Source organism: Rutilus rutilus (assembly GCF_951802725.1).
Source record: "Rutilus rutilus genome assembly, chromosome: 3".
In the NCBI taxonomy this organism is placed as follows: domain Eukaryota; kingdom Metazoa; phylum Chordata; class Actinopteri; order Cypriniformes; family Leuciscidae; genus Rutilus; species Rutilus rutilus.
The window spans coordinates 9,651,334-9,665,548 of NC_140211.1; the positions used below are offsets into that span (position 1 = coordinate 9,651,334).

Consider the following 14,215-nt stretch of genomic DNA (forward strand, 5'->3'; position numbering starts at 1 on the left):
GGACTAACAATAACAATGTAAGCTGCTCCAGGCAATTATTACATATTTAATATGTTGTTCATTGGTAGTGTCAATCACTCTATAATCCAAAAAAGACTAATTAATGTATTAAATATGCATAATCATACATCAATATTTGATCTGATAAACCTGTTAGTTCAACAGAGAATGTGCTGTACTTTTTCAAAATATTATATGATATATGAAAATGTCTATTTCATTTTCAAAAGTACACCTTTTTATATACTGGAAGTTACAAGAATTACAGGTATTTATTTAATATGCAACAGTTAACATGTTTCATAACTAAAAGTAAAGTTTCCCATCTCGGGACCAAGGATGATAAATAATTAAGGCAAGTGAATAAAGGTTTTCATAATTTCTTTAAAGTGATACATCAGCCAAAATTGAAAATTCTGTCATTATTTACTCACCATCATGTTGTTTCAAACCTGTATGAGTTTCTTCTGTTGAACGCAAAAGATATTTTGAAGAATGTTGGTAATCAGACAGTTGACGGTAGCCATTGACTTCCTACTATGAAAGTTAATGTCTATCGTCTGTCTGATTACCAACATTCTTCAAAATATATTTTGTGCTCAACAGAAGAAACTCATACAGGTTTGAAACTAGCTTTTGTAGTTCACTTAAAGCTACACTGTGTAATTTTTTAAGTTGATTCTTAGCAAAAAACACTTTGTTCTTTCAAAATGATATGTGCTCATTAATGTGTAATTACTTCTACCAACTAATCAAGTATTCTCGTAAGCTTAGAATCTGCCATTCAGAATACATACGAGCGAGTCGCTCGAATGGCGGCAGCCATGTTGCGCCTCCATCTTGAAGATACATTAGCCAAAGAGGGACATACCTGGAAATTCAAGCTTCGCGTTTTTACACTCAGTGGCACCGTGACGAATGCGAGGGGGAGATTACTCGCGACTGCCGGCAGATTTGAAATAATACGGCCACCGTAGGAGTTAAAAAGCCCTCGGAATGGGAGAGGCTAGAAAGTAATATTCAGTTGGTAGTCATAAACAATTTCACCACTAGATGGGAGAAAATCCTACACAGTGTAGCTTTAAACCTGTGGTGCATCAAATACATATAGTACAAATGATGCTATAGTTTCTAGGAAACGATAGACAAATGCTTAAAACGGAGCGCGTCTCACTGCAGGACACTGTTAAATACCCAGGCAGACACTGTGGTGTGACTGTGAGAAGATCATGGTTGAGGGGTGATCTCATCGGTCTGTGTCGCAGTGTCCATGAGTCCTGGCTCTCTCCCCAGTCTGCGGGGTTTTAACAGGTAATCCGAGTGGAGGGAGGACTCGGTCAGGTCCACAAACCGCATGTAGCTCGCCTGCACCTTCTGAAAGAGGAACAGAAGCTGATTCAATTCCAGTTAAACAGGTGCATTCTTCATAATGACCAAAGATGGAAACGTCCTCAAGCCAAAGGTCAAATGTCAACACTGTTGTTTATTAAGACAGGAAGGGAGGAAACCAGGCCTGATTCCAGAATTAAATCACTGAGGGAGATCTAGTAAAGTGCAGATGTAATGTGTAAGCAAGCTCTCCACACTACATCCCGAATCGCGTACTGTCTGAGTAGGGATTACATTTGAATTTGAATTCACTTTGCGACCGCTAAAAAAGTACGTTCTATGTATAGGAATATGGGTAGTAAACATGTACGAATGTTGTCATTATCATGTGACTTACCAGCGCCAGTTGCGTCGCTTCACTGCCATTCATAAATCCTCTCCTGTGGCCTCATGGGTAAAGTGTTCATCGTATGCAGACTTAAGAATCTTGCCGGAAGTCGTCCGGAGGCTTTACGCCTACTGTCTTCGAATACTACTGGCTGCATCCGAAATCGCATACTTCCCTACTATATAGTGGGCAAAATCTGTATGTGACAAAAGAAGTACGTCTGAATTCACAGTACTCATAAAAGAGTAAAAAGTACCGGATGATCTACTACTTCCGGCGCGATTCTGAATCATGCATGCGATGGACACTTTACTATCCCATGAGGCCACAGGAGAGAGTTTGCAGGCTTGCACTCTCAGACTACATATGTAACATGTACTTACCATAGCAATAACAGTAAATTATGCATAATTACATGCAACTAACCCTAAAACAAATCCTAATCCAACCCTAACCCTATAGTAAGTGAAGTCACTTGCAGAGGAAGCGAAAGTGAGAGGAATGAATGACAGTGAAGCGACACAACTGACGCTGTAGGTCACATGATAATGGCAGCATAGCGAATGTAGTACACCCGGATTACATTAGCCGCGTTTCCACTGTCGGGCCAGGGCCGGGCCAGGGCTTTAAACGGGCCGTGCCGGGCTAATAGCCTCGGGCCAATAGCACCGGGCATGCAATTCACACTTCACACACTCATACTACATAGAACATACTTTTTTAGCAGTTTTGAAGTAATTACTTATTCAAAAGAAGTACCTACTCAAGAGAGTATGCGATTTCAGACGCATCCAGTTAGCGTACTGTTTTTCGCATACTATATAGTAGGGAAGTCTCACTCTCAGTTAATCGCGATCTCACAAAGTTCTGTTATAATCAATGAAGCTGACTGCTTAGTTAATCTCTTACTTGCATCGTGTCTGCACATTGTTAATGAGAGCATTCGCAAGTGTGCAGAACTCTGGCATTTTGACCAATGAGTGGATTTTGATTAAGCACCTCTGATTGGCCACTGCGTTCAAGAGATCAACAAACATGTCTGTGATTGGCTACATAATACTAACCGCTGCAAAAACACATTGCAAATAGAAACATTTGACGTTCTTCACAGCACAAACACAGATTTGTTGTTTTGTCAATATGATATTATTACAGTATGGTGCTCTTAGCATCCTCAAGCACTCCCGTAGAACCGGGCCTGAAAGGAACACCAATGTATGGAAGCTTGTTTGCGCCACGGAATTAAAAAATAAATGAAAAAGGTAATTACACATTTTTGTCTTTTTGAGTGTATATTGCTATATTAAGTTACAATTGCTAGTTATAAACTTGTTTCACTTGCTAGTTTAAATCTCGGAATTCTGAGTAGTTAAAGTTATAAATTCGCAATTGAGAGTTCACATCTCACAATGCTGACTTTTCCCCCATCAAAATACTTATATTACATCTAGAAATTTGACTTTTTGAGTTTACATCTCACAACTTCTGTTATGGAATTTTAAAAAAGAGAAGCTAATTGCGCCTTTTTATCTCACAAATCTGATTTGTTTTCTCGCAATTGTGAGTTTATATCTCAAAATTGTAGGAAAAAAGTCAGAATTGTGAGATGCAACATTGCAATTGCATTTTTGGAGGAAACATGCTTCCATACTAATGCACAGACTCATGGGGGGAAACAAACTAAGCTTAACTCTTTCCCCGCCAGTGTTTTTTTCTTAAAGTCACCGCCCAGCGTTTTTGATCATTTTCGCAAAACTTTCATGGCCCCCAGAATATTTTGTTGTATGAATATCTGAACATGCAATACAGTATATCAAAACAGAGAACAAAGCTTCTGCAAAAAAAAAATTGCATTCTGCTTTTATCGACATTTGAATGCGAGTAAGTTTCATAAAAAAGCAACATTATGAACAAAAAAAAAAAAAAAAACTAATCAGATCGGATTTAGAATGAATATCAAAACATAGATGGAGTAGATCGCTTCCAACAACCCCCCAAAGCTTCACAGTCCTGCACCTATTCATGGGTTTGACATTAGGAAGTTTGATTTATCTGCTGTTTAATGTTCACGATCACGTTATTTTCTATGTGCATAAGCAACAATTCTATAGCACTTGTTTATGCTTCTTCTTCGCCTGTGTTTTGATCTGGAGATTCTGTACTCTTCCAGAGGATGCATAACAGCGCCCCCTACCGTCTAACAGAGAAAACATCTATCTATAAATTACAGGAATGTCTGTCTGTCTGTCTGTCTGTCTGTTATTCGCATATCTCTCGAACCGTTAGTCCGATGGATTTCAAACTTGACAGGTGTCTCGCTACGGGCACGAGTAAGTGCAGTGCCAACTTTGACGTTGTTTGGATTAGAAATGCAAAAGATATCGGTAAATATATCAGTAAAAGAAGCACTTAGAAGGTTGTGGTTTAAAAATAAACATTCTGACATAAACACTGTCAGCTAAACAAAGTCAGCAACACTGTTTATTTCTGAATATTATATTTTATTCACGGCTATCATTTGTAGTAGCCTGTTCACAAACTGTTTGGTCAAGCGAAGCGTTTTTTTTCGGAGTTCACTGTGTAGCCGTCTCCCTGAATCCTTGCGCTTATTCATTTGTGGATGTTAACTGAATCTGTAAGTCAGCTACACTGTTTACTTCTGAATATTATATCTATCTAAAAATGACAGGAACGTCTTTCTGTCTGTGTGTGTGTGTGTGTGTGTGTGTGTGTGTGTGTGTGTTATTCGCATATCTCTCGAACCGTTAGTCCGATGGATTTCAAACTTGACAGGTGTCTTGCTACGGGCACGAGTAAGTGCAGTGCCACTTGCCGTTGTTTGGATTAGAAATGCAAAAGATATTGTTAAATATATCGGTAAAAGAAGCACACATTGGCTTTTGCCACTCTAGCCGCTGGCCACTCCCCCTCTCACACTGACACTGAGAGAGCACAGCTGGCCCCTCCCCCTCTCACACTGCACACTGAGTGAGCACAGCTAGCCCCTCCCCCTCTCACACTGACACTGAGTGAGCACAGCTGGCCCCTCCCCCTCTCACACTGCACACTGAGAGAGCACAGCTGGCCCCTCCCCCTCTCACACTGACACTGAGCACAGCTGGCCCCTCCCCCTCTCACACTGACACTGAGTGAGCACAGCTGGCCCCTCCCCCTCTCACACTGACACTGAGTGAGCACAGCTGGCCACTCCCCCTCTCACACTGACACTGAAGCTGTGTCTGAAACCGCTCACTCGTTCACTCATTCACTAATCCCTACACAGTGAATGGCAGTTGAGTGCACTACATCAGCAAAGAGTGAACGAAAATGAGTGTGCGAATTCGGACGCTGACATAATTATCATGCGCCAGAGAGCTCGGACAATTTCGTCATAAACATTACCTACCCATCTTTAATATTTCCTTTTTTGGCTGTATGAATTGTATGTAACAACTGTATGTATGTATTTTTCACGTTTATTGCGTTATTTGATTAAAAAAAAAAAAAAGATAATAAAAACACTTGCTTGTCATATTTATTTTTACATTTATATGTGAAAATAAAAGATAACAAAACACTACACAACACAATTGTTTATTCAAATATAGATATAACGGTATATATATAAATAAATAACCAGGCGTCTGGTCTTATAAATGATTGTTTTCTAACTCGCGTGCACCGTTGCCATGGTGACATTGTTGTTTATTTTTCATTCGCGCTCTATCACCTTATCGTGTTGGATTGTGGGAAATAGTGTCTCAGCAAGTGTACATCGGATGTACACTCGAATTCAGAGAGGATTGTGGGTAAAAGTAGTGAACGAATGTAGGGAATGATGTCGTTCACTCAGAATTCGGACACCACTACAAAATGGCCGACACCCTAAATAGTGCACTATATAGTGGATAGGGAGCGATTTCAGACACAGCATGAGTGAGCACAGCTGGCCCCTCCCCCTCTCACACTGCACACTGAGAGAGCACAGCTGGCCCCTCCCCCTCTCACACTGACACTGAGTGAGCACAGCACAGGACCAGAGACAGAGAGGGTCGAAGAAAGCAGCGGAGCTTTAGTAGCGTTTTCTTGGTGTTCACTGTGTAGTCTGCTCCCTGAATCGTCGCGCTTATTCATTTGTGGATGTTAACTGAATCTTAGCTACACTGTTTATTTCTGAAAATTATATTTTATTCTGGTGCGCTTAACGTTAGCGCTACTGTGTAATAGTAGCCTATGCTATTCACCAACTAAACATATCCTATTCAATGCGTTCACAGTCTCTTTCAAGGCCATCATTTGTAGTAGCCTATTCACAAACTGTTTGCTCAGGCATAGCGTTTTCTCGGAGTTCACGGTGTAGCCTGCTCCCTCAATCGTGTAGTTAAATTTTCCATATTTATTGTATGTCATTATCTCAGTATCAGTATTTGCTTTCTACCATGCACAAATAAAAATGTCACTGAACTTTTGCTGTGTAATTGTAACAATGAACACTCACTCATTTACTAAAAACACACACAAAAACTTTGCACTAGTGGTCATAAATGACAGAAAATTCCGTCAATGGCGGAGAACGAGTCAACAAGAACCAAACGTCAGAGGAGGTTCTGGCTCGGGAGGAGAGAGAGAGAGTTCTGTTATTCTGCCGTTTTGTTGCAGATGCTGCTGGATTCGAGCAGGTCCCGTTTTAGAGCTGTTCATTTATTCATGATGACCTCATTACAGGGGCTGACCTTAAACTCTGCTTCGTACTGAATGCTCTCCCTGCAGGCCTGATCCAGACTGTCTCGCAGCTGCTGGAGCCTGCAAACCAACACACACACACACACACGCTCATGCACCGCTTCAAAACATTATTACAAGGAGGAGAAAAAAATAAATAAAAAAGAGTGCTGGAGAGGCAGTGTTGATGATGACAGAAACAAAATCTATAAATTCTAGGGTTCCTGTAGAAAAGGGAGAAGGCAGAAAGATACAAAGAGAGAAACTGATGAAATTTACAGAAGGTGGGAAGGAGAAAGAGAATAGCTTAGATGCATCACAACAAGGGATCTGGGCTGAGCGGGGGGGAGTTTCATGTGTGTTTTTGCCTGTTTTGTAGATCAGATATCTCTTCTTCATGTCTGTCCTGTAGGACCCGTTTCTCTCTTTCTGCTTTCATGTCACACTCCTCACGAACACGTCTCTCTGCGTCCTGCACACACCTCCTCACACACTCCTGACAGACAGAGGAAGGCAATGAGCAGAATGACTCACTATGAATAATACGTTATTCTGATTGGTCAGACTTTAAACTGTGCAGATTTGGTTGGCTCATATAGTAGTATATCAATCAGTAGTAAATCAGTTAATCAGTAATTGCATTATAATCAGTTGTTAATGGTAGCAAATTATTAAACAAATCTAGCACTTTTCTTGATTTGTCTGATTTGACTACAAGAGAACCCTCACCCTAGCCTGGAAATCAAGACCTAAATCTGAAAGATTAATGGTCTGGCGCCGACTAATAAAAATCGCCCAGCTCGAGGGGCGGCACCAAGCATGCATTTGAAAATCTCACTGCGCTCAATTGAATAACACTACGACCAATCACATCAAGCCCCATACGCTTAGCTACCAGCGGAGATAACTGGTAGATTAGACTCTTGCCGTATCCGGTCGGCAAAAAAGCAAAAACGCCCTTCTTGCAAAGGAACGAGTCGAGCGCCGTCTTCTGTTCCTCTTTTAGATAGAAGTCTAACTCGTTCATTGTAGCGGCCAAAGCCGTTTCAAACAACTGGTGTTCATCCATAGCCATCTTACAATGTTTACTAATGACTTCGACGTCACAGCGCTGTCGTCATCTGTTTAGCCTCTGGCCCGCCTACATCAGATAACCCGATGTGATTGGTGCAGCTCGGATACAAGGGCATAGTTAATGAGCATCATTACGCGACGCCAGACTGACTCGCTGAGCAAATTCAACGTGTGCTCTCGCAAGAACTCTGGATTTCCAGGGTACCCTAACCTTAACCCCAAGATGGAAATTTTCACTGTACAGCTATTTGTTGTCTTGTCTGTAAGGGTTGTTTAGTTTCATTGTGTTTTAGTTTGGTTTTCCCTGTTCCCGTTTTCCTGAGCTCTAGTTCCTTGGTTGTTTCCATGGTTACAAGTTACACACCTGTTCCCTGTTCTGTTGATTATTTTCCTTGTGTATTTAATGCCCCGTACACTTTGTATGATTTTGGGCTGTCAAATGAAAGAAGACCTATCGTGGCGATTCATTTCTGTGGTAGTGGCTCCTAAACGGTGGTTCTACATCGAACAGTGAGAGAGGTTCAAAGATGGCCGTTGTCACGGTCTTGCGACCAAAGATAGCCTACGATAATTTTCTGACAGTGTCAGTAACTTAGCATGATCGTCTCACCGTGTGTTTGCTGCTACGACCTACATCTACTGACTAGCCAATAAAAATGCACATGCGACATGCACTAAAACTTAAAACTATTTACCTCAAGCTCCATTTACAAGTTGGCTTCTTTTCCCTAGACATGACCACGTCCATATTCTCCTCTTTTGCTTCCTCCTCTTTTTTCAGCGCACATAGAATCCACAATTGCCAAAGTGCGATTCACCTTGCTCTATTTGTTCACCACTAGTGCATGCTGATGATGACGTTTTATTCTTCTATATTAACTTGCGTCGTAGCCTACGATTCAATAGGTGTCATCCTCATATAGTCTACATGCATGTCGTACCCAAGTTTATTAGATCCATGTCGTACAACTGTGATCTATAATGATCTTATAGGATTTCCCAAATCACACAGTCTGTAGCAGGAATTATCCCTTTTTTTCTCAGTTCCTTGTTCTGTTAACGTTATGTTGAAAGTGTGTAGTTATTCTTTGTTCCTAGAGTTCAGTCTATTTTAGTAATTTCTCTTGTGTTTATCCATGCTTCTGACTGGATTATACTCTACCAACCCTGACAGAGCCATTTATAATAATTAAAATTTGATTTCATTGGGAATTGTGTAAAATTCTTCATTGTGTATGGTTTATGACTAGTACAGTTTTTTGGTTAAGTATGACGTTTTGCAGTTATCTTTACCTGGCAAACCAACTATTTGCCTACTTCTCTTGCCTAATTCAATTTCAGAACATTTTCAGCCCTTTAATATTAGCTCCGTAAAATGTTCTGTGATTAGCTCATAGTCTGTTTGATGCAACTGGCACCATGCATCTCAATTTAATATAATATTGTTACAGGTTTCATCTGGTTGCTAAACCAATTGTTTTGAGGACTGTAATTAAAAAATGATTAGACAAAACAGCCACAAAAAATCAGTATTTCATGTCCACATATTTATTTGTATAGTAGCTGCGTTTCTGCACAAGCATGATAATATAGTCAGCCGGACATTATTGCAAAATAAATCAACTAATTGTACATTGCCCAATAATTTTCTTTAGTATGTTTACTACAGACCTTATTTTACTTATAATTTGAAAAACCCCATTATAAAAACCCATAGGAAAATCTCGAGGGACAAATAAGTCCTCCGTGTTTTGTCGTCCCGACTCCAGCACTTCATTGCCACTAAAACGTAACAGACATGTTCTGACATGTTTACACACCAAACAAGACATTATTTAGTGCTCTTATGAAGCTGACCTCACCACAATGTACTGTAGGTTTATCTGGTTTATTATTGTGGGAACCAAACATCTAATAATAAAGATCAAGATAAACAAGACCACAGACACACACACCTGAGTCTCTTCTCGTACGGTTTGTATTATTGTCTCTCTGGTCTCCTCCGCCTCTTTGTTCAGCTGTTCTCGCAGCTTCCTACAGGCTTCCCCTACGGCCTGGACCTTCTCTTCCTCCATCCGAGCCTTCAGGCCCTCACAACGAGCTCTGAACTGGGCCTGAAGCTCGACCTGAAGCTCTCGCCTCATTTCAGCCTCCAGCCTGTCCCTCGCTCGCAGGGCCTCCCGAAACTGGGCCTGCAGACTCTGGGGAAGACGCGAAAGAGATGAAATAAAGGGATGAAAACGGATGAGGAGGACAGAGAAGGATGAAGGACAGATGATGAAGGTGTTGGGGTGAATGCGAAAAGTGGGAGATGGAGAGGTAGAGAGAACACAAGGAGATAGGGAGGGAGAGGAAGAAATGGATGGATGATCAGAGTTGGCAGGGCAACTGTACTGGGCTTATGAAGAGGAGAGTCATCTTTGGGTTTGGCTGCTGCTTGCTTTCCCTGGAGAGCAATTACACAAGCAATTACACCCTATTACAAAAGCTCTTCTCATTTCTCTGACACAATGGCGAAGATTTGACTGCTACTGGCATTGGAGTCGAAACCGGATCATTCGTTAAATCTGACACTCGGATGCAGCGAGGATTATGCTGCTGTTGGACGGGGGAAAAGAAGTTGAATTAGAAGCTGAGTCTTTTTATCAGAAAGTTTTAATCAAGTCCTAATAAAATCTCTCCAGACTGCTTCCCTGGAGACTGAAATATGGCTTTCTGAATTCCAGGAGACACAGCGTTACAGTCTAATATGTCTGTATTAATTACTTTTTCGACATGGTTCACTTGAGGATTACAAACATTCACCTCCTCTTGGAGTTTAAGGGCAGCACGTTTCTCCTCCTCTGCCAACTGCTTAAAATCCTCCACGACGGGGGCGTCAGGCTGTTCCCGTCCAATCGCAGGTTGGGAATTGACCAAGTTTGGGGGCAATTTTAGGTGGTTGTCTGTTCTAGCTTTGGGAGATGACCACGGACACAACCGTTCTCCTAGTTCTGAAAGAAGAAGTGGCTTTAGCATGAGAGTCAGTGGTTGCAACAGGTGGCAACTGATTACAATCGCATAGAAATCACATATGGCTTTTAAATATGTATTATAAACGGAAGATCTTATGCATGCTTCATAAGGAAGTGTCTCAGATGCACATATAGGAAATAAAAACCATAAATGTTTCTCTCTAAAATCTCACTCGTTTATCCTGGACACTTAATAGAGAGCAAATGAAAACTTTGGTTTAAGTCTTTCCACATGTTCCTCCAGTGGAAAAAGAGCCACAAGAATCTTTCTAGAGTTTCAGAAGAGAAACATCTCAAACTGTGCTCAGATTCGCCAAGAGACCCAAGTCTGTAATGTAAAGTGCTTTTTCCAAATATCTCAAATTAAATTCTTCCAATACTAAAGTATTTGAGAAATGTTGCCCATGTTCATTTACAGTTCTATTCTTAATGTCAACAGTTGTTTTATTTGTGTCTACTTTTTATTTATCCTACATTTTCGTATGCGTTTTTTCATTTTCGTCATTCAGTGGCTCTGAATTGTCAAAACACCTCTTGAAATGCTTGCTACGAATGCAAAATTTGATCCCTATCCAAATTTTTTTTGACAGACAAAAGTTTCGAAGGCAGTATGTAAACGTGCCGAAAAATTTCGGACGAGAATTTCAGACTTAGTGTGCAAGGACCTCAACACCGTGTCTAAACCAGACACAACCATTGTCGCTAGAAGCTGTCCACGGCAAAGCAACTCGCCTCGCCTCGACTGGACAACCAATGACGATCGTACACACCATCATTGGACAACCTGTACAATCATTGGACAACCATTGGACAAACATCATTGGACAACCATTGGACAACCTGAAATCAGACAAAACAAGAAAGAAAAGGGAGAGAAAGGAAGCGCAATAGAACAAATACAAGAAACGCAGATCGTAACAGTCCTTCGTATCAGAAGTAGGTTCATGTACGAAGGATTGTTATGGCCTTTGTTCTTGTATTTCTGTTTCTTGTACATGTCCACACTGGATGTGGCATGCTGGATTTGCATTTGTCGTTTTGTTGCGCCCGTGTGTCAAGTGTAAGAAATTTCAGGAGAAACATCTAATAATACACATGAAACATAGTTCACCCAAAAATCTAAATTCTGTCATAATTTAGGCTACTCATCCTTGTGTCGTTTCAAAACTGTATGACTTTGTTGCAAGTAATACAGGTTTGGACCAACAAGACTTTCGGTGAAATATAGGCTAACGTTACCTGAAGTTCTGAAAGAGCAACTTTTAAGCAAGTATATATTTTTGTTTCTCTCAAACACATATTCATTCTTTTGTGGATGAACTTGTGTATAATTTTTGACCTCTCTTCCTACATTTCTCTGTTTGTTGGACAAAAGTCCGGTAGCAGACACTGCGGTAGTAAATGCCAGAGTCATTAGGCTGGACGTGTGGAGGTTGATGGCACTGATTGCTGTGAGTTTTACTCTGGTTGTCTGAGGCAGAGAATGTTCTGTTCTGCCCTTCAGCATGAATTCAGATTACACTTTCTGGAGAGGAACCTAGCCTATATGTGACCTGGTATGCGCTAATGAAGGCTTGAAGAGAGAGGATGTTTGTGTGGTATTAAGGCTAAACTCACCCAGAATGTGTGTGTGGAGCACTCTCTGTGTGCTCAGAGTCGTCCTGTTCACCATCTTCTCGAGAGACCTTGTGTCCCACATTTTGCCTTCACAAACACTGAACCTTGGTCCACAGAAGCACCAGAGATTGGTTCTTAAAAACTCTCAATTTCCTAGTCTCCACCACGTCTCATTCTCTTTCGGGATTTGTCTTTTCTCTCAGCCTTTGACTTGCTGATGGTCGCTTAGCAACATGGACAACAAAACAACAGACTGCGCTGCTTAGCATTCAAGAATGATTTGATCCAAGAGATTTCAGACAAGATGCCTGCCAGCGTGTGTGTGTGTGTGTGTGTATGTGTGTGCGTTTGATTGTGTGGAAGTGTTTTATGAGCAGCCTCCCACTGCGCTAGTCATTTGAGATGTTTTGCTTCAGGGTTCATGCTCATTTGTGGGTCACATTTTGTGGAGTACAAAGAGCCTAAAATGGAATATAATGCTCAAAATGGAACCTCACATATATTTTGAAAATCAAAACATACAGGAAGATGTAACAGAGGTATTCTAAAACAATAAATCAAATCAAAAATAAATCCCAAAACTAAAACATATGAAATTACAAATTTAAAATGGAATGAAAATAGAAAACAACACCTGATTTTGACATTTTCTAAATACAATATGACTGGTGCTTGCCCATGCAAAAGTTGCTGCCATGATCCCCACAGTAAATACCCACTGGAGTGCCACAGGGCTCAGTACATAGACCGCTTTTATTCTCCCTTTACATCAAATCAGTATTCATCACCTCTTACATCGTTATTATGAAGATACACTCAAGTAATTATATTATTTCATCCCTCTAACAACCAGGTATCCTCATGAATCACTGCATGTCTGGCAAGCATTAATGCCTGGATGAAAGTTTGATCAAAAACCTCTGTTGATCCAAGTGAGGAAACAAAGTTCTTTGCCTCATCATTCTCAACTCTTTTCACCCACACAGTAAGCAAAAAAAAAAACCTCTAGTCACACTTGGCAACTTCCTGCCATTTGCGCCCACAAATGAACCAGATTCACCCAGCTGAACATCCACTAAGTCAGACCTTTTCTCAGACAGACACGATCCTACGTGCAGTCAGTCAATGCTTAATGTCACACCTTCAATAGCTCCTATAGCAGGGCAAAGAACTTTACTTTTCCTCCTCACATGATGTGCAAACAGCAACATCCTAACTAATCTTCAGATGCAGACACAGCTAAAGAACATTTTGTAAGTTGCATTAGATAAGAGATATACAGCGGGGGAAATAAGTGTTGAACACGTCATCATTTTTCTCAGTAAATATATTTCCAAAGGTGCTATTGACATGAAATTTTCACCAGATGTTGGTAACAACCCAAGTAAGCCATACATACAAAGAAACAAACCAAAATAAGTTCAGAAATTAAGTTATGTGTAATAATGTGAAATGACACAGGGAAAAAGTATTGAACACATGAAGAAAGGGAGGCGCAAAAAGGCATGGAAAGCCAAGACAACTGCTGAAAACTTACAGTAATTAAAAAGCAATCCAGCCCTCTGTCAGTGGAAATTAATAACAGCTGGTTCAGTCCCAAATGATGGCCTACAAAAAGGTCTCATTGCCAAGGTGTCACACAAGACACATCTCATGATGGGTAAAAGCAAAGAGCTGTCTCAAGACCTTCGCAACCTAATTGTTGCAAAACATAATGATGGCATTGATTATAGGCGCCATTCTAAGCTTCTGAATGGTCCAGTGAGCACTTTTGGGGCCATAATACGGAAGTGGAAAGACAATAATTTCACCATAAATTTGCCTCGACCAGGTGCTCCTCACAAGATTTCTGATAGAGGAGTGAAAAGAATAATCAGAAGAGTTGTCCAAGAGCCAACACCAAGTTGTATGGTGTTTTTAGGGTAATGTGCACTGCCATTTCTCCTCCAAATATGGTGTGTATTATGGCATCCAAACAGTTCAATTTTGCTCTCATGTGACCACACTATATTCTCCCAGTATTTCACTGGCTTTTCCAAATGTTGTGCAGCAAACTTTAAATGAGCTTCAA

General features: G+C 40.7%; 1 protein-coding gene across 1 annotated transcript; it reads right to left on the reverse strand.

The window, feature by feature from the left end:
• Nucleotides 1-584: 584 nt before the first annotated feature.
• Nucleotides 585-12,334, reverse strand: LOC311288152 (uncharacterized protein). Its single transcript, XM_084405399.1, has 6 exons — nucleotides 12,145-12,334; nucleotides 10,319-10,506; nucleotides 9,469-9,714; nucleotides 6,808-6,935; nucleotides 6,451-6,520; nucleotides 585-1,374 (listed from the first exon to the last, which is right to left on the reverse strand). The coding sequence occupies exons 1-6, from the start codon at nucleotides 12,224-12,226 to the stop codon at nucleotides 1,228-1,230; spliced, it is 861 nt and encodes a 286-aa protein (XP_084261525.1). The 5' UTR covers nucleotides 12,227-12,334; the 3' UTR covers nucleotides 585-1,227.
• Between the last annotated feature and the right edge of the window lie 1,881 nt (nucleotides 12,335-14,215).